We start from the raw sequence: 20,732 nt of genomic DNA, 5'->3' as shown, positions 1-20,732 counted from the left end.
ATGGAAAGATCGATATCGTCACTACACATCGCGCTCTGCGGCAGGCGCGGGCGATGCACGGAGTGGACATCGGCACAATCCGTCCCGCCGTGTTTGGCTTGGGCGGTGCCCGACGATGCGCCACTGTCGTATGCACACTCCGGTGGCCGAGTCTATAAGCCCGAATAAGACGCGGACGTTATAACTCCCGAGTGTTTACACGTGCAGGGCTCGCGTGTCTCGGTGTGCATGTGCAAGCGTGTCGAGCTGTAGAAACTCCGGTATAAATATACCGCGTGCGCACCTGCGGTTTAGACCCGTGGCTGTGTAACGGTACGTATGCGTACTGGACAACAAAACGCTGTTTGTTTTCTTTCGCAGTAGTAGGCAGGTGCCCAGGTGCCACTTCTATATCTCTTCGCCTCTGTGTGTATCGTACGCCAGCCACTGCAGAGGCCATTACTCTAATGAACCCTCCCCTCGAAGTTGCCACAGAACGGTCTACCCAAATATTCAGTTATTGTTTACCTGAACATGCCGAAATTGGCATGCGCAGGTAAGAAGATTTAACGAATATGACTGTTTGGTCGTATCACGAATAGCGCAACATCCTGTCGCCACAAACGTCCGACTATGTAATCAAGCACTTGCCTCCAAACACGGGTAGTACGTCCATTCGGGTCGAGGTGTACGAGCATGCACCACAGGTGAGTACCAAGAAACGGCGAGAACAGACACTGGTATATAATGCAAATGTGAGACGCCGTCGAGAAAAACCGACATCGCCAGCGTTGATATGAAGAATCAAACCCAAGCATTCTGCATGACAGTCAGGTATTCTACCACAGAGTGACGTTAAGTCCAGGAACTGCTTTGGAAGGATACCCATTGCTGACGCAATGTAGATGCAAAGTCAACTGTATACAGTTGTGGTGCTGGTTACCTAATTTTATAACAAAAGAATGAGCACTACATATGCACTCCTGCAATACAGGAGGTATGTTAAGTTAACGTCAGTGATTCCAGTGTTCGCTCTGATTTTAAAACGGTTTAATAAACATTACAAAATGTTTACTGCTATGATTAAGCAAGCTATATTGAAGAAATGCCCGGTCCCGGTGGACTACGCGGACGAAAGCTACTCTCGACATTTACATAGCACCGTACCGTAAAGTGCACTTCATTTCGATAGTACTGACCTATATGTTCACGTCGCGCATAATGTCACGTGCACGCACTATAGAATTCTCCACTGAACTCCACCCAGTCGCCCGGAGAACCTCGCATCATGACTCTATATCTACATCTGCCATCAAAGACTTCGCCGTGTGACGCCATACAATGCTGCGTCGGTAGTGAGACGGCGTACATAGCCTTTACCGACTCAACGAGCTATCGCATTGGATATACGGCTGACCCATCTGTGAGTGAGAACTGCAACTGGGTAGAAATCCTTGACCATGCACATCTTCTGCCACTGTCCCAATTTTGAACATCGCCGGACTCTGCAGTGTGCCTTGAGGAGACTGGATCATCGCCCCTTAACTTGAGAAAAAAAAATCTTGGGTGCGTAGTCTTCAAGAAATCACGCCCATATTCTCTTCTTTTACTCCCTTATTACCCTCTCTTCACGTGTAGGGTAGCGAATTGGACATAGTCTATAGTCAATTACAGTCATACGCGCTCCGCCCCCAGTACTGCAGAGCGCCTGTCATTCATCTGTGCAACAGAGCAATGATTGGCGATTACCGTTCGAACCATATGCACTTTTTCGCTGATAATGCAAATACTGTATACGCGTATCATGAATTAAATAAAAACTGGAAAGGGGTAACACTCGAATTAAGGTATTTTTCGCTTGGGTGTTGGGGCATTATTCTGCATGAACACCCACACACCCTTTTTGCTGTTTGGGTGAATTACACCCCTACACTACTTTTGTTTTTAAGGGTGTTAGGGTGTTATAGCAATTTTACACCCTTACGCCCTTGAAATTACTTGGTTGTACATTCGCTTTTACACCCTCACTCCCTTAAAACCACTTGCGTGTACATTTGCTTTTACACCCCAAAAAATGTTTGTGCCTTAGGGTGTAAATTCGGAAATCTGCCCACGGTATAGGTGCATATAGTCCTGCTTGATACACCCATTTCGTGGGGTGTTGGGGTGTGAGTTATAGACACTATAAAGCACCTATATGGGTGTAATTTGGTTTACAGTGTGTATCTCTCTTTTTTTGCCATAAAGTGCTTACGTTTGGCTGAACAGAGAAGTCGGGATTTTCGATGAAATTTGCCAGGAAGTGAAATTGTTCCGGCCGGACACTATCGAATCGAACGTGTGCCGGAACGGTCAAGTGTTCATACCCAAAATACGTGAAAGGTCCTGACGTAATGCAAGCACGCAACTGCAGTTATGATCATGCCTATTGTTAACTTGGAAGGCTTTCTGCTCTCCCATAGTAGAGTATCTAGTACTCTGAATCGTTAAACAACTTTATTTATATAAATTCCTCCTGTGTGGGACGGTGGCCGTTGTGGACGGAGCTTGCATGCATTCTTTGACTGAAACCGACTATAACTAACCTCCCTACTTTATATATATATATATATATATATATATATATATATATATATATATATATATATATATATATATATTCCTGCTCTCTTTTAACGCGGATGCTGACGTTTCCTCAGGCCACAAGTTGCCTTTAAAACGCTATAGAAGAAGACCACTGAGTGGCTCGCTTCTTTGTCTGACACGGCAACAACGAAAAACCAGCAGATAACGAAGCCAGTGCTGTCGAAGAGCATGTATACGGTATAAGCCCACCTTGTGCACTCAACTGTATACTACACTTACAAAAACACGTCGATCCACCTCGTATAACACAGGGCTGGAAGCCAGAAAGTGCACCGTAAAACTACATACTTGCTTCGCGTGAAATTGATTACCACAAGCCGAGGAATTTGCCGATCCTTTTTTTTTATCTTGACATCATGCCAGCCTTATCTCCTTCATTTCTGCTTTCCAGTGTCCGGCTATAAACGTGAAACCCGAGCTGCGCCTTCAATTCGATAGGTGCGTCTTCATCTTACTCCACGGAGACGGGGCTATCTAATACGTGCCTATATGTGTGCCTTTCCAGTAATTTTACGACGCCCGATTCGCCATGGCAAGTGCACGTTTCTTCAGCTTGCCCTCCCCCCCCCCTCCCCGTTTTTTTTTGTTTTGTCTCCTCGCTGGTATCAATATTCCTGAGATCAACAGCAATAAAAAATAACTACCACATTCACACGTTAAACCTATAACCAGCCACCAGCTGATATGACGGCATTAATAGAAAAAAAAAATGTCGCTGAGTAACTCAAACCCCGAACTCAAGCGACTTGCTTAGCACTTCTCTTTCGTAACTTTTTTCTTGTTTACGTGGTTCACTATACTTTTTTTTGTTGTTGTTGTTTGAGCTATACTTCAAAAACTTTAGACAGCGAAACCTTCTCGCTTCCCGACTACATGTCGACCACCACTCTGCATCTCTTTAAACAAGCGATATCGGCTCGGAAAGAGGAAAAAAAACAACTATAGACTTGACGATCCGTGGTTCCCGGCACGGGCATGCAAAAACTGCATTAGTTATTTCACCACGACTTCTCGTAGTCACGGTGTATATATATATATATATATATATATATATATATATATATATATATATATATATATATATATATATATATATATACGACAAGTCGCCGCATAAGAAGACGCGACAAACGTGTTATCGCGCGCCCTCTGTCGCTCAGAAGTGCACCGACGAATAAAAAGCGCGCATCACACACAGGTGCGCAGCGAATGCGAAGTCTTCTTCTTCGGTCAAGCAAATCGTTTCGAAAGTGCAGGCGGCAAATCACAGGCGCACATTGCAGCACCGTGGTATAATATATAAGAGAATCTGTTTACAGAACCAGCCGCAGGTGCCCGAGCTCTCACATCCACTCTCTCTCTCTCTCTCTCTCTCTCTCTTGTACGCACGGTGTGTATGACAGCGCGTGTCAGAAGATTTGAAAGCGAAAGTATGGCGGTCGCCGCAACTTGTTGGGGCCTTCTCTATGCACTCGCTGGTGTATATGTACGGGCTGTCGGATGCAAGGGGGCGGCCCGCTAATGCATTTTTTTCTGTTAACCCCCGCCCCTTCTTAAGACGGCATAGTGTGTCCCTTTCAAGCCGTCCCTTGAGAGCGTGCATGCGTATACCGCTGAGGACGGGCCCATCGCCACCCCTACCCTTGCTTCTGGACTGCTGCTTCTGTTGATGACAACCGTTCCACTGCTCAATTAATCTTTATTCTTCTTTCCACTTTCCTCCCTTTTCCCTTCCCCGCAGGCACTGCGCCGTACTCCCGACCGGGTTGCAGAAATTATGTGCCTTTTCTCATCTTATAACCACTACCACCACTAAAAACATAATAACGAAACCAAAACCGCGACGAAAGTTAAAACGTGAGCCAGCCGAAGACGGTCATTGAGGCACACGCGGAGGCTTGCTGCGTGTATCAGAGGTGGGTCCTCATTTGAGCCCTTCGCGGGAGTGAAGCGACAAGTGGGGCGGTCTTGAGCGGCATGCAGCTCTCTGACGCGTGGCCGTGGGGCTTGAATTCGTGACGGAGGACGGGAAAAGCGTTCGGCGGACAGAGAAAAAACAAACAAACAAAAAGAAACCGCTCGATCCTTCGTTGCTGTTGAGAAAAAACAAACAAACAAAAAGAAACCGCTCGATCCTTCGTTGCTGTTGCGCGCATTGTAATTCGGCGCTGCCACCTTTACAACGAGGGGTATACCTGGGCGTCGCCATGGTGCCATCTTAGATGTGTTGTATTGTCAAATAGCGCGAAAACACGCGGACACATCGAAAAGACGACGCAAGCGCCGGCGTAGTCTTCTCGCTGTGCGTGTCGTTTCGCGCTGTTTTACCCTGTATTACCAACCAACTCGGCTTTCTGCACCATACTTCTCTCGACTGATGTAAGTGTACGCGAAACCACTGAAAAACGCGCTGCCGAGGCAGCAGCTCTAGCCCTTGTACTCCCGTGTAACAGCCCATCAAGAAGTGTGTGTCCTCTCTCCGATCAAAATGTCGACGTCGGTAAACAACGCCATCATTCTTGTTGGGCTCCTATACGACAGGTATGGCCAGAAAACAAATAATTTTCGTTGCAAACCAAGCCACTCACGTGGCACGCTGTTTCAACAGTGCCTCAATGAACATACCTACAATTAACGTAGAACGGAAGACAACTGTAAAAACAAACAAACATGACACGTTTACCTTATATATCCGGCGATATCTTTCTCACTTTTTTTTTCCAAATATTTCACTGGCTCACAGGACTCCATTTACTGGTGAACAGACGGACAGGATTAGTCATCAAAATGTATTATCGCCGTATACACCAAGCAGGCAAGCCTTGCGCAACGCAAAGGAGCATTTACGTTCAATGTAGCAGCGACGTATTCTCTATAAGTATTCAATAGACCTGACAGTGGTTTTTAAAGAGAATTCACGGTGGCCTGAAGAGCGATGCCCCGATTGGCAACATGCGTGCAGTGGAAGAAAACTGCCTGCCGGATAAGCCCACGTTGAGACCTTTCTTTGAAGTCACGTTGCGAAGAAAGAAAGAAAGAAAGAAAGAAAGAAAGAAGAAAGAAAGTAAAAAAGAAAGAAAAAAGGAAAGGGGAAAGAAGAAAATAAAGAGATAAAGAAGGAAAGAGAGAGAGAGAGAAAGAATGAATGCCGCTGTTCTCAGTGATCATCTCAAGGTTTATGGCTTTTACCCAAGGTGTGTATACATCGAGTAAACCGAAACCTTTGATGTCCCTCTCTCAGTGACTCACTCACCCCCTCATTTCTTTTCAATTTCATTCCGTCTTTTTTTTTTTTTTTTGGAGTGGCTCTTCATTGCTATATATACACACGTTCACTTACGCACGAATCACTCCCGCACATATAACCTTATACACGAGCGCGCGCCTGTTATCTGTTGCGGACGTAAAACTGATAACAAAACTGGTTCGCTCTTTTTTTTTTTCAGCTGCACGCTTTGAACGACGATCGAGCAATATCCGAGCAGTTGTGATAACCCGACCACGCACTGCGATTCTCGGTACTCTCGGCGCCATACACGACCAAATCGGAAGGCGTTATAAGTGTCCGAAAGTTCGTATACTGCGCATTTCAGTTTTTTCTGCGCATACGGCCACACTTTCGTTGGCGTATATAGCGTGACAAACCACATACTGGGCATCTGGCTAACATTCCTGTTGTATACGCTTTATTCCTGTACGGGTCATTCCTTGCATACGGGCCATTCCTAGTACGGGCCGTCGTATGTCAAGGCACACGCATAACGACGTGAATAAATACGATCGGAATGCGACGACAATTCTTGCCCGCGTGCATGCGTCCGGAAGTGGTGCCCTTGGAACACGTTCTGGCATTAAGCCCTGCGTTCAATAGTATACTATAAGTCCGGTGTTTGATTCATAGCGTATGTTGTTGATCCTGCGCCAGTCCCACCGTAATCTAAACCGCGTATAAATGCTTTTCAATGAACCCTCTCTGTAAAGAGTTTGCTTATGTAGTTTGATCGCTTCTGGTTGCTTTCGTTCGTTACGCTTCTCCATACCGTATAGCCCTTACCGGGCAGCTCTTCGTAACTGACATGAATGGTATCTCTCCCCCCCCCCCCCCCATAAAAAAAAGCTGATGTTGCTCGTAAAAACAGGGGCCATCGAAATGGAACGTTAATGAGTTAGGCAGAAGAAGGGGGAGAATAAAATAAACGCAGGGAAGTTAACCAGAGATGAGTGCAATAAGAAAAAAAGAGTTTGTTATAGGTATGCACGTTACATTTACTACTCTACGTAGTATAACTGACTTTAAGCACACCCATAAAACATGGGATAGCGTTGTTACACGCTGTAGATACACGATAAAACGAGTATACCAGTGTTCAAATAATACTCGTAAGGTTCGATGAACCCAGTAAAGATGTGGTTCGGCGCCGTTTTTCTCTGTAAATTCGGTTCGCGCTAACGTATAAACCGGTGCGAAGGAAAGTGCAGGCGACGGCCACTTGTTCAATAAGTTTACTTCGCGCCTCATTTGTTGCGTCTAGACGGAGAACTGCTTTTTCGATGAAGTGGAGAGAACATCCCGCTGGAGCGGCCGCACACTGCATGTCAGGAATTCGAAACCATATTCCGAGTCGAAGGGGGGGGGGGGGGGGGGGAGGGTTCGTACGGGAGGAAGCACGTCGACCTTTTCATCGGCGGGTCGCAATCCGGACGTGTCTTATAAAACAATTGAACGCCAAAGTGAAGCATCAAGTCAATTTAGACGAATAAGTTACTCTTTCAGTACCATGTTGTAATTAATATCACAATCACAAAGGAATTGTAGAAAGTCGGAATGAAGAATAAAAGGCCCCACCGCAGTGGTCTAGTGGCTAAGGTACTCGGCTGCTGACCCGCAGGTCACGGGTTCAAATCCCGACTGCGGCGGCTGCATTTCCGATGGAGGCGGAAATGTTGTAGGCCCGTGTACTCAGATTTGGGTGCACGTTAAAGAACCCCAGGTGGTCAAAATTTTCGGAGCCCTTGACTACGGCGTCTCTCATAATCATATGGTGGTTTTGGGACGTTAAACCCCACATATCATCATGAAGAATAAAAGAAAAATTAACACTCATACTTTAGTAAAAACTAAAAAAAAAAAGAAGAAACTCGGATGATTTCACGTTTCGACTCTCATATATACAAGCAAGAGAGAGCCAGATATTTCATGAGACGCGTCCTCCCGCTGTGTTATAGAGAGCAATTATTGAGGGAGCCCTATAACACAACCTAAATCACCCAGACACGCACGTTGAGGATTAGGTCAGTATACCAGCTTGGAGCATTAATTAGTCTGTTTGTTTTTAATTGGCCAACGCTGCACTTAATCGGGGTTATAGCTTCCAACAATCGCTGCAGTGAATGCTTGGATGATTCAATCGTTAGCGCTATATACGGCGTAACCCGACATGATATTCAGGTAAATTACTTGAACTGTTGATGCATGCACTTGAACAACTCTATAGTTCATAAGTATAGACTACGTGTGATTCAGGGAGACCGGTGACCACCGATCTGATGACAAATAATTAAATATAAGGCGGTGTTGTTTCGTGACACCCACGTGACACCTACCTCGCCTTACTTCAACTTATCGAGATTTGTCAATTTGGAGTCTTCACCCGGAACCATTAAAGAAAGATAAGAAATAATCTTTTCACTGACACGCACTCTTCGATTGTTTTTAATCAGTAAAAACAGCTTCGTTGCTAAACTTTTAGAGGCGATCGAAAATGTCTCTATAGTCCATGCTCTTTCAAAAGCGACTTTCGATGTCGTGAACTGGTTCGTGGCGTAATTTTTCTCGACGCGGCCTCATCAAGTGTGAGACCAACGGGACGACTTTATGCTCTTCCATAGTAGACTACCTCGTACTCTAAATTTTAACAACTTTTCCAGCACACTGTGACACTTCTTAGCTCCATTTATTTTAAAGCGAAAAACGCTACGCGTAGAAGGATTTCGCGTAACTGAAACGGCTTCTGTACTGCCATAGTAGAGTACAAAGTACTGTAAATCGTCAAACACTTTCTCTATAGACTTATAGATAAAATTTATTATTACTACTAAAGAATTTCAAATTACTGAAATGATTCACACTTGACCATTTATTTTAACTCGGCCGATTCTGGGTAGATCCCTTAATGTGAGTGTCAGTCATAATTGACAGAAACAACAATGGATAAGTTTTCAGCTAGCAACGTGGGCTGTCATCTTCATCATCGTGTAAGCAAGAAAGCAACATACATTTAATGAGAGAAAAAAGCGTTAGAAATTTATTGCCGCACTGGTACTACTCAGTATAGTTCTCACGACTAGTCTTTGTCATGGCCTCGATTCGTTCTATCGCAGTCGACTCTACACTCTAGAAAATGGAGACTTCTTTTGCACGAGAGTCCATGCCTGTACTACTCCCTTTAGAAAAACACGCTGACTATCTTTAGAAGAGTCGTTCGACACACGACTTTCCAAAAGGGAGTCATTGAACTACTTTGCTAAAGAGAGTCATTGCACGACACTCCTAAACAGAGCCAATGCACTACTCTCATAAAGAGATTCGACGTACCCCTCTAAAGTGAGTGCTCCAAATGTGACTGACGCATGTATAAAAGAAGAGTCAAGGAACACCTACATTTTTCTTATAGCGTATCCCTAAAAAACGTACACCACGTTTCAGCTGATTGCGTATATAGCGTTCAGTGTGAGATGTTGAAGACTAATTTGGACATGATTCATAGCGCGGGCGTCGCTGCATTTTGCAAGCATCGAAATGCAGCTGTGTTGACCGGAAGTCTAACCTTCGTTTTTTAGTTTAGTATATAGTCCTGCATATACGAGGTATAACGTGAGCATTAGCGACTGACAGATTCTGCCTCATGCAACGTGCCCTCAACGCAGTGCTGCCACGGCTGCTGAATTATCAGTATAGGTCTACCGATTTTTTTTTTTAATTTTCTGCCGATTTAGTGATAAGGTGACCGAATCTACTGACTTTCTGTATATTCCGCAGAAACTATTCGAAGAGTTTATGTTTATACTTTTTCAGTGTCATGTTTGATCTGATAAAGAGAAAAGGGAAAGCCATCATCTCGCTCAAACAACATGGCGAAATCATTGCTATGCGTTATAGAGAGTGTATTTTCCAGACGAACAGCTTCGACAACTGAGTAGCAAAAAAATATTAATAATAATAATAATTTTCTCAGCACGTACGTGTTTCTGCAGTTACTTTTTTTATCAGTTCTCCCTTTTAGCCTGTACACGCTTTACAGCTCAATTCGGGGGCTACCTTCTCTGGAATGTGTATAGGGGTGAACAAGCATTCAACAAGCCATGGAGTTGCTAAACGAGTATGCAGCCAGTGTTTGCGTGTGTGAAGTATGTATACTCTTGCTGGAAAGCCACCCGCAGATTTTTTTTTTTTCGGAATCGCATTGGAACTTCGCGAGAATTTCACTCCCCACGTGTCAGCAAAACGAAGTTTGCAAACTGGCATGCAGCCTTCGACCACGGCTAGAGCGGAACAAAGTATTTCTTTCCGTGCTACACACACTCTCTTGTTCGACTGCCCCTTCTCTCTTTTCACAAATTAACATAACTTGCTCACACTGTAGGTGTGCACATTCACGCAGTGAGAGAGAGAGGCGCGTCAACCGGTGCTTTTTGAAAAGCCTTTATAGATCCGAAGCACAGCTCTGAATGTAAAGGGGTGAAGGGCCATATAGAAAGGGAAAATCATTCCATGCACGAAAGTAAATTAAAAAAAAAAAAGATTGCTCCACAAGGGCGACATCGGCTACGAGGTATACTCCAAAGGAAAATAGCTCGCGAAGACGAGAGATGAAGGATCGGCAATGGATATATTATAATGTAATAATTTTTGGCGTTGAACGTCCCGAAACCACGACGTGAATATAAGAAACGCTGTAGTGGAGGGCTCCAGAATTTTCGTCCACCTGGGGTTCTTTAAAGTGCATCAGATTTATGTATTCGCGGTGCAAGACACTCGTGTGAGTGAAGATACAGAGGTAAAGATCTGCCGAGCACCCCCGAGCGTACCCGCTTCATTTTTAATGGCTATACTTCCAAGATCATCTTCTAGGAGGAAGATCTTCTAGGGCCTCCCGCTGCTCATCATGCACTTCCCGTGAGCTGATCCCCCCTCGAAAAAGTCCCGTGCCCGCCCCTATACATTCAAACAACACTGCTAAACCGTCTCCATCCGCCCATCGTCTTCTGAAGGTGGCTCATCTTCTCTCTTTTCGTATACCTGAAACACGTAAGCATGAACGTGCTGAGTGCCATCAGGAACCGTTGTGTATTTAATCGGTCTTGAATTGGTGATGGGTGGACGGAGTCATTATTTTCCCTGCTTCATGAAAGCTATATATAGCACTCTACGGTATACCGCCATATACACTGTAGAGTGCTATATATATATATATATATATATATATATATATATATATATATATATATATATATATATATATATATATATATATATATATATATATATACTAATAATACCAGCGCTGAATTTGTGATGTCAAAACTAAACGCAGACTAAAATTTAAGATGTACTGATTTTCACTGATATTAATTCTACGAAAAAAAAATTTCGCCGACGATACTTTTATGTGTCGTGGCAACACTATGCCCCAACATCGGATGCGCACAGATCTGGAAGCGTGAAAGCGAAAGCAACTGATTCTATACACGTGACAAGTCAAATAAAGCGTTAATTGGACTAGACAATTATAATGACAATTTTCAGTATCTGAGGCTTCGCGTGCCACGATGTGATTACGAGGCGCGTGGTATACAGTGCAGGGCTCCATATTTTTTATACCATCTGGTATTCTTTAACGTACACTGTTACCGCACAGTATACACGAGTCTCTAGCATTTATAAAGTCTCCATCAAACTGCAACCGTCGCGGCAGGGATTGAGGCCGTGATTTTGGGGTCAGCTGCCAAGCGCCGTAACTAGTGTACCTCTAATGGTGAATTCCATTGAGATTAATTAATTAATTAATTGATTGATTGATTGATTGATTGATATGTGAGGTTTAACGTCCCAAAACCACCATATGATTATAAGAGACGCCGTAGTGGAGGGCTCCGGAAATTTCGACCACCTAGGGTTCTTTAACGTGCACCCAAATCTGAGCACGCGGGTCCACAACATTTCCGCCTCGATCCATCGGGAAATGCAGCCGCCGCAGCCGGGATTCGAGCCCGCGACCTGCGGGTCAGCAGCCGAGTACCTTAGCCATTAGACCACCGCGGCGGGCCAATTCCATTGAAAGAACAGGAGTAGAGGAGTAGGTCACTGAGGAGCGGGGGGGCAGAGCACTGAGAGCAGTGCCACTCAACCTGCCACTGGAATGCGCCACGCTCCTGGAGGGCAGGTGAAGGGGGTGACGAGTAGAGAGACCATGGATGTGACTGAAACATTCCAAGCCCCGACACATTCTTTGTGGGGCAACAGCAAAATACGCGTGAAATCGGTCAGCCACGTGTTCTTCATTATCCCGATACCTAGTATGCTTGTGCAATGACTCATTCGGCAAACGTCCAGCTCTCATCGTAGCCATCCGTACAAAACAGCGGTGTCAAACTACACATGGTTGCTACCATTGCCGGCGCGCTCACCGGCTGAAGAAAAATTTGGAGGCTGTGACATTCGAGGGCCACAAGACTCGTGGTACTCCGCCTACTCCGCTTTTCAGGCGAGAGCACTGCAAATTGCTCCTGGCTGCTGCGCAGCAAAAGCACTCTTGCTCTACCAATGGATGACAGTGCTCCTGCACCTGTTCGACCACTGAAACACGCCGGCTCTGAAGAGAGCACTTTAAAAGTGCCTTTGAGTGCTCCTGCTCTCCCAATGGAATTCACCATAAGGCAAACAGAGACGAAATAATGAGCTAAAAAACATGCGCCTTTGAATTTATTACTTGATATTGCGTTGTTCATCAGCGTCACTACCAAAACACGTGCTCTAAGCAACTACAGTATAGAACCTCGTTGATACATTTCCGGACAAACGCGGAAAACATAAACGAACAATCCGGGAGAAAAAAACGTGTGATCTGAATCGGGTTATTATAATTTTTGCGACTGGCAAGAGCCGGGAAATCGTATTTAAGCGGGAAAGTATCTACAAGGTTGTACTAATATCAAATATAGCAAGTGCATGGGAATTAATCTCTCCATATGTGATTTGTATATCGCATAATTAAACTCGTGATTAGCAGCCCGACAGCTTATACCTGCCAGCTATATCCCGGCGTGTCTCAGAGCCATACATCATTTCCGCAAACGACATATATAAGTTCAGTGTGTATTGACAGTACATGATTAGATGTCCATCGAAGTATAAATTAACGTCGGCTTCTTATAACAAAGCGATCGGAATGCTTCACAAGCTCTCTTTACATATAGAGGAGTTCACGAGCTATAAAGGGGAGGCCAAAGATTAAGGAATTATTTATACATTTCCTACTCATCATATTATGCGGTAAATGAATACGCCACTGCTCGACAGCCTACCAGGAAAAAAAAATATTTTACTGTAACAGTCTTTCTGCCGCCTATATTGCTTCAGGTTGAAGGCGCAGGCCTACATGTTTCGTGACGTATAAGACAGCCATGTGAGAGCAGGATATTTAAATGGCGTGTGATGATAAATTAATGATCACTAAACAAACGCTCACGAGAAGAGGCAATCGTAAGTTTATTCACACTTTTTTTTGTAAGTATAAAAGCACTAGCATTCAAGTCTTCCCTTCGGCCTTTATCTCAAGCAATTCTTTTCCCGTGGCATGCGGTGGTATCAAATTTCAGAAGTCATGCGTCCTCAAATTTGAACATCCCCCCTATAGACCGGAAGCATCCGTCGATTTGTATAAGTATATATACCCACGGATGAATCCCCGCTCTTCTTGTTGCCTGTATACGTCGACTCCATCTTCGTATGTATCCTAACCCATTCCCACTTTGTACGGGGTATCCAAACTGGACTGCCCCACTGGTTTTAAACTCTTTGCCTTCCCGTTTATATACTTCTCATATCTCTCTCTCTCTCTCCCTCTTAACAGTTGTGTGACCGTTCACGTAAACAAAACACCAAGTCCCGACATGCATAAGCAGTGGAGATCCCCCCACAGCGCCGCGGCATCGTTAAGATCAGGCGCAGTTCTTCAAGCGCTCCATGCTCGTGCATGCTTGCTTGAACAGACCATGCGGCGTCAGTCGACGACAGCCGCGCACTACAATGAACAAACGTTGCGACCACCGGACTGAGATCGAAATCAAAGGCGGCTCACCATCCATGTGTATATAAACTCATCGATATCGTACATACATTCCCTGTTCTCGTTATTGGCTTCTTCCTCGGAGGAGCTCGTTGCAACGCCACGGCGTGGGATTAATCAGGCCGATTTATCTGCCGCCCGGCGACAAGGGGGCCGGTAAGGCACCTGCACCCTTCTTGTTTCGGGGTCCGGTTGCCCAACCTACGCACCGCTTGCGTTCACGGCCTGCCTGCCGGCGTGCGATGGCCTTTTTTTTTCTTTCCCCAAGTGCGCTTTCTATATAGTCGTTCCTTCCATCTCATCTCGGGACGCAGTTGGAGGCTTGTGCACTGGCCGTGAATTGCCCTTACTGCACGCTGTTTCGAGTGCGTGCCGTGGATGTGCGCGTGGACGGACTTTTTTCCGAGGTGAATCATGGCGAGTGATCAAAAAACACCGGTTCTCGGAGGCTCTTTCGCCGTATAAATCGTTCGTCGTTTACACTGCAGGCATCCCGTCATGACCTGCAAAGCACATGACCCTCTCCGTGCCCTGCCCAAAGGATGAAGGTAATTAATCATCGCGATTTACACGTAAATGAGCCTGTGATAAGAGGGGGATGTAGTATAAGGATAAAAATGCTAAAGACCTATCACGTTTACAGCCTTACGTTATTTACTTATTGGCTTGATTATATTGTGTGTGTATACTTTCAGGTGGCTTACACGCAATTAAATTCTCAGTTTTCTCGCGTAAGCCATTCGCTACCATATGTGACGGTTCGGGTTATTACGGACCGTGAAGCGTATTGGATTATATACTAAAGGCCATTATGGCAGTATGGATGCCAGCCGATTCTATAGAGAAGGAGCGTAAAAAAGTTGTGTCAGGCAAGGAAGTTCAAGGTCCTACAATGTGTGCTAAGAAAAACGTTCGGCAATTTACAGCACTGTATGAATATATAGACTACTGTAGGATAACGATAAGCTGTAAATAGTATGCCCACAGGTGACTAGACACAATCTTGAGGTCAATGGCTAGAAATAAACAAGAAAGCTGAATGAATCCATGCTTTGAAAGGTCACGCATAAATCGCCCCTATATAGTTTCTTGCGACTGTGTTCATTCGCACATCAAGGAACCACTTACCGATCTCCGATTGTTGAGTACATTCTGAACATTTCTTGTGGTCCCATTTTTCGCAACCAGAAAGTTTCAGAAGATCATATGGATATATGCTGACACGTTTTAGAGTCTATACCGAACACTCTGCGGGGTGCCAGTTTTCTTTTTTTTTTTTTTGGCCGACACAAAGCTTCAAGAGACCGTATGTATATAGCGCTGACAAAATAATCCATTAGTACAGTTGTCCCCGAGATGCAATTGAAACAATTAACAGTACTGGCCCTGATTTCTTGCAATGTTCCTCTTGACCAGAAATTAATAGGATTACGATATTTTAATATTTGTGATATACTAAAAACTTTGGGGAAATTCATAACTGGATACGTGTTCTGAGGTTACACCGCTAAAAAACATATATGTGCTCACGAGACACAGTCACCGAAAACCACACACTGATTGGGACGCCTGACGTGCGTTCGCGAGACAACGTTACCATGCTGGAGTCACTATATACGGCCCATGTGTTTCGTGACACGTCTTCAACTGATGAAGTTGATTGATATGTGGGGTTTAACGTCCCAAAACCACCATATGATTATGAGAGACGCCGTAGTGGAGGGCTCCGGAAATTTCGACCACCTGGGGTTCTTTAACGTGCACCCATATCTGAGCACACGGGCCTACAACATTTCCGCCTCCATCGGAAATGCAGCCGCCGCAGCCGGGATTCGAACCCGTGACCTGCGGGTCAGCAGCCGAGTACCTTAGCCACTAGACCACCGCGGCGGGGCTGAACTAATGAAGTAATGAGACAATATACAAACTATGTGCGCAACAAACTCATAGCGAGCAGATAGTACTTCTACCAAGACTGGCACGTTAGGTTTCATTCCCTTGTGATGGCGTTTACTATACATAACTGGGCTCAATGCTCGAGGTGGTCAACCATTGCTTAATTACAACCGGTACCCCTGTGTGAGTGCACGTGTCTCAAGCGCGTGCAAACCAGCACACAAAAAAAATACAGTAAATCACATCGGTCACAGTCAACAAAACTGCCAACCGCAAAGATATACGGGTGGAACACGTGTATTCTATTATATGAACGCTAGAACGTTTACACATACGCCGCACCCGAAGAATGCCGCATAGGCCTATACCTCTGCTCCGACGATGGAGTAAATAAGGGGTTTACTTCCCAGAACTGTACTGGCGCGTCCTTGATTGATATTCCCATTGTGTAGGCTGACAGCTTGCCGGCTGAACAATGGTACTTCAGTATAGGTGTGATAAGTGCATCTGTATGGCAACGATACGCCTCATAGCAGCGTACTACTGGTGGTGCCGTGTGGATAGTGGCCGTCGGAAAGCTTTCTTATGAAATATGACACATATGCCCGCAATGTCATCATAGAACATTTCCCAGCCTAAACATCAAATGGAGATCCAGAGCTCCAATTGGGGAAGTGGAGTCATACCCTGAATAGACTAACCCAAATCTACAGAAATGTGATATGCAGGGGGTAAAAGGGTTTTGTGAAGAAGAAAATGAAGTCTTCACCTTCGTCGCCACCTACAAACGGGAGGTTCATGATGACGTTTACCACTTGTAGTAATTATCGTGAAGGAGCTGGCAGACACTTGCACACCCATCCATGTTCTTGCCACATGGTTGAGTTCGCCGTAGAATTATGAACTTTTTTTAATCACACACATATATGGTGGTCCGAGCGTGACGACAACATTAACTGCGCCGCGCAAGGCTACGTCGACATCAGGGTCTTTCACGAGAACGACAAAGAGAGAATTCAGCAAACATCCTCAGCCGAGAAACATGGTGATCAGCTTTCTACTCACGTCCTGGAAGTCAGCCATGTCGGCGCCCAAGCTCGCCTGCGGCGCCGGCAACAAGAGTGCAGCACTCGTCATGGAACTGCCCCTAGGGCACGACGACGGTCCGGACCCGTCTCCGGCGGGCAGGAGGACGACACCTGGCCGCCATCTTGCCGCACTCCACCGCTGCCCTTTCTTCGCCGAACTGTAGCGCCCCTCTCGACGCACGTGCGCAGAAACAAAATCGTCGTCAAAACGCCGCGTCAACGCCGCCGGCTGCCTAGGAGCGCCACGCGATCGCACGAGCGCCCGGAGCGACACTGGCACCGAAACCGAACACAGCGCCGCCGCGCGACGATCGGCCACCGCTCTCTCCTCCGAACCGTCGCCGTACGCAGCAGAAAACCGCCGTACTGAGTCGTCGATCGCTCCTCCTCCTCCTTTCACCCCACTCCAAACCATGGAGCTACGCCTCTCGGTGGCCACCGACGACCAATCCCAGTTCGCGTATCCGAATTAAAGCTCCGCCCACCGCTTTTCGACAGAGCGACGGCGACGGCGCGAGAAAGATTACTCCTCCTTTTTCAGAGCGCGCCTCGTCTCCCAACGGTTCATGCCTCGCTGATGCTGTTTCTTTTTGCGCTGACGCGCGCGCGTGGTGAAGCGCCGAGGAGGAGCGGAAGAGCGAGGGAACGCTTGCCAGCGCTCTTCGTAGCCTCGGAGCGCGCGCGTGCGCCCTTCTTCCACACACACACACACGCGTGCGCACTGCTCTCTTGGAGCTGCAGCAGCTCCGACGAACGACGCAGCGTCGTCAACGCGGTGGGGTCGTCGGAGCGGCGCCGATTAAGACGGGGAAAATTGAATAGAGGAAAAGAAGTTGTGCGGCCGGTGGCGGGGCTGGGAGGGGGGTTAGCAAAGCGGCGGCGGGCCAGCGTTCGCTCTAGTGGAGGGGGTGGCAGGCCACTAAAGTGGAAAGAAGCAAAAGATGATTTTCGGAGCAAGCGGCGGTGCGCTGGTGGCGGCAGCAACCCGAAAGCATATGGTGGAGAACGCCTTCCTCCTCTCTGTATTGCGTGGGAGCAGTTTGTCAACAATGGTAAGATTTTCTGACCCCCCCCCCCCCCCATCATCAGCGCCTCTCTTCCCCACTTTGCACTCTTTCTTCTCTTGCGTGGCAGGCGGCGGCGGCGGCAACAGCCTAGACGTGACAGCGGTCGCCCGTCGCGAGGGCTGTGGTTAAGGGCCATTAAAGAGCGCGCGTCTCTGCGTCTGATGTGCGCACGCTTGGGAGGACTATAACGCATCGTCGTTCGTCGCTGCAGGGGTCACCCAAAGGGGTCACTGAGAGATGCCGCGCTGACAGTTTTTCTTGGTGCCTCCGCTCTGCCCTTCTCCTCGTCGGTGGCTGCCACGGAGGGCGTGTTAAAGACGCCAAGGCGGAGCGAACGTCGACGTCGCGTTTGTGCGACGCGTGTAAGCGCGCTGATGTGGCTCGCTCTGCGCGCGTGCCGCCGCGACCCCTGGCGTCCCCGAGCGCAACCTGACAACTGTACGACGGCTCGTCTCGCCCTCACATTTGCCGCCTGTGAGCTTGTGAATGGTGTACCGTGCGTGTGTTTGTATGCTCCTTTTACGCAAATACTTTTTTTACTTCCTCATCGTGTGCATTTTTTTTTTGTCGTTCGTAATTGCGCCGCTTGCCCAGACGTGTGTTTTTCTTCTAGGCGCTCTTATTTGTGAACGCCAGCCGTGACATTCATATGTGCTACAGCCAACAAAGTCAAGCCGTTGGTTTCCTGTAAGGATAACTGGGATATTGGAGGAGACCTGGTCACCGGCTTCATGCATGCTTCGAAGAAACGCGCGTACGTGATGTGTATCCGTGAATGCTCGCGTTTCGGTCCATTTTCCGCGGCACGAATTTCCGCCGCTCGTTCGTTATTCAGCGCACTGACTCGTACAGTGTGGTATTATTTCGCGGCATATGGTATACGTTACTATACGGCTGCAATATCAGCGCATATATATGATGTTCTGCAGAACGCAACGTATACTGCGTTCACTTCTAAGCCGCGATAACCGCATACTAATGACGGATAATGCGTAATCTACATAAACGTGTACGCGGTTTAGAATAAACCATAACGCTATAACCACATACGCACTTAGGGGTGCCATTATCTGGCGGCGTGTATGCACGGTGGCAAGGCGACGCATATTACCACATGAAGTGACGTTCCAAGAACGCTGACTGTGGTTGTGCCGTGAATATGACGCATGAACTGAGAATTCAAGGCATCTGAGACTGCTATAGAGCCCCGTATTGCGATAATTATTCTACGCTTATTCTGTCCGCACAATCGCCTATATACTCGGACCATGTAAATTAAGCATGCACCGCCCTACACGACAAATCACGTGCTTTCCACTAAGTGTATCAGCAAGGAAACTGAGTAAGCATGGTGTGAGGTGGCTCGTTTTCGAATTCGTAAAAGTGATGGTGAGCATTTTTTTTACTGGGAGAATTAAAAACTGAACTAATTGGCCTGGTTCACAGAACGGATACACGAGCTCTTGATTGATCGATATGTGGGGTTTAACGTCCCAAAACCACCATATGATTATGAGAGACGCCGTAGTGGAGGGCTCCGGAAATTTCGACCACCTGGAGTTCCCTTACGTGCGCCCAAATCTGAGCACACGGGCCTGCAGCATTTCCGCCTCCATCGGATATGCAGCCGCCGCAGCCGGGATTCGATCCCGCGACCTGTGGCTCAGCAGCCGAGTGCCTTAGCCACTGGACCACCGTGCCGGGGCCGCGGTGGTCTATAGTGGCTAAGGTCTACATGAGCTGTGTGCAGCTTGATGTCTGTATACATGCCGATGGTGCTTCGGTGTACGGAGTACTCGACAGGCAAGGAACACAATTCATGACCCCACTCGAGACAATTATTGCATTATCTATGTGTAATAAGCGAATCATCATTACATTAATGCTAATATCTTGCGAAATCAACCCAGAGTGGAGGTAATCAGCTTGCAAAAAGGTAACTGCGTTCCACAGTGACAAAACAATTCTTTTGAACTGGGCTTGCCTGCAAGCCACCTTGTTCTAAATTAGTTTGCTTTGTATTTTATCTGGTAGATAAAGCACTGCGACAGCGGCCGAAATACTGTTATTTTGTCGATATTATACCAGTGTCGACTTACACGTACGTTTGACCACATAGGTAGGCGCAGTTATTTACAGCAACAATGTCTCAACGAATTTCTGTCGTGAACTTTCAGTGCATGTTGACAGACGCCATTTAAAAGCCTGCATCAGCTCCTAAAATCTCGCGTTATAGTACATTAATGCACCACAAAGAAGATGGAGAAAACAAACATTCAAAACATATCAAAGGATCTTTCTTCTGCAAGTCCCCGAAGGAGAGGTGGCTTATACAATCTCTTCATATCGAAAAAAAGTATATGTAGTAAACAAAATGACATTATGTAGAAACTTTAGACATATAAACATTCAAAATAACATGAATGTTTCAACAATCTTAATTCAGCGCAAACTCATTTTAAAACGCTTTTCGACTAACGCGAGGACTTTGGATAGCCTGCCTATATCTGGACCTGCTCAACATATGTATTTAATTGCAACACATATGTCGATGATACCCACATATAAGATTTAAATCTCTAAATACATTACTGATACACCACTATAGGAGTATAGGACGGTGTTACTTTTGCCTGTCTTTCAAATCAGGCAGTTTTATATATACAGCTCATTTGCCCAGGTTCATTCCGAGCAACAAATCAATGCCT

General features: G+C 46.3%; 1 protein-coding gene and 1 long non-coding RNA gene across 2 annotated transcripts in view; one reads left to right on the top strand and one right to left on the bottom strand.

Annotated features, from left to right (window-relative positions):
• Positions 1-17,279, bottom strand: part of LOC119186380 (uncharacterized) — a 68,217-nt gene extending 50,938 nt beyond the window's left edge. Inside the window, exon 1 of the mRNA XM_075875493.1 lies at positions 16,935-17,279. Coding sequence (XP_075731608.1) covers positions 16,935-17,006 — 72 coding nt within the window. The 5' untranslated portion in view covers positions 17,007-17,279. The remainder of the gene's footprint in view (positions 1-16,934) is intronic.
• The window catches only part of LOC142774692 (uncharacterized), a 100,637-nt gene that overhangs the window by 23,552 nt on the left and 56,353 nt on the right, over positions 1-20,732 (top strand). The gene's annotated exons all lie outside the window — the stretch shown is intronic.

The sequence above is a fragment of the Rhipicephalus microplus genome, chromosome 10 (assembly GCF_043290135.1).
Source record: "Rhipicephalus microplus isolate Deutch F79 chromosome 10, USDA_Rmic, whole genome shotgun sequence".
Taxonomy (NCBI): domain Eukaryota; kingdom Metazoa; phylum Arthropoda; class Arachnida; order Ixodida; family Ixodidae; genus Rhipicephalus; species Rhipicephalus microplus.
Note: the sequence above shows the minus strand (reverse complement) of the source record. Positions and strands in the feature narration are given on the sequence as shown.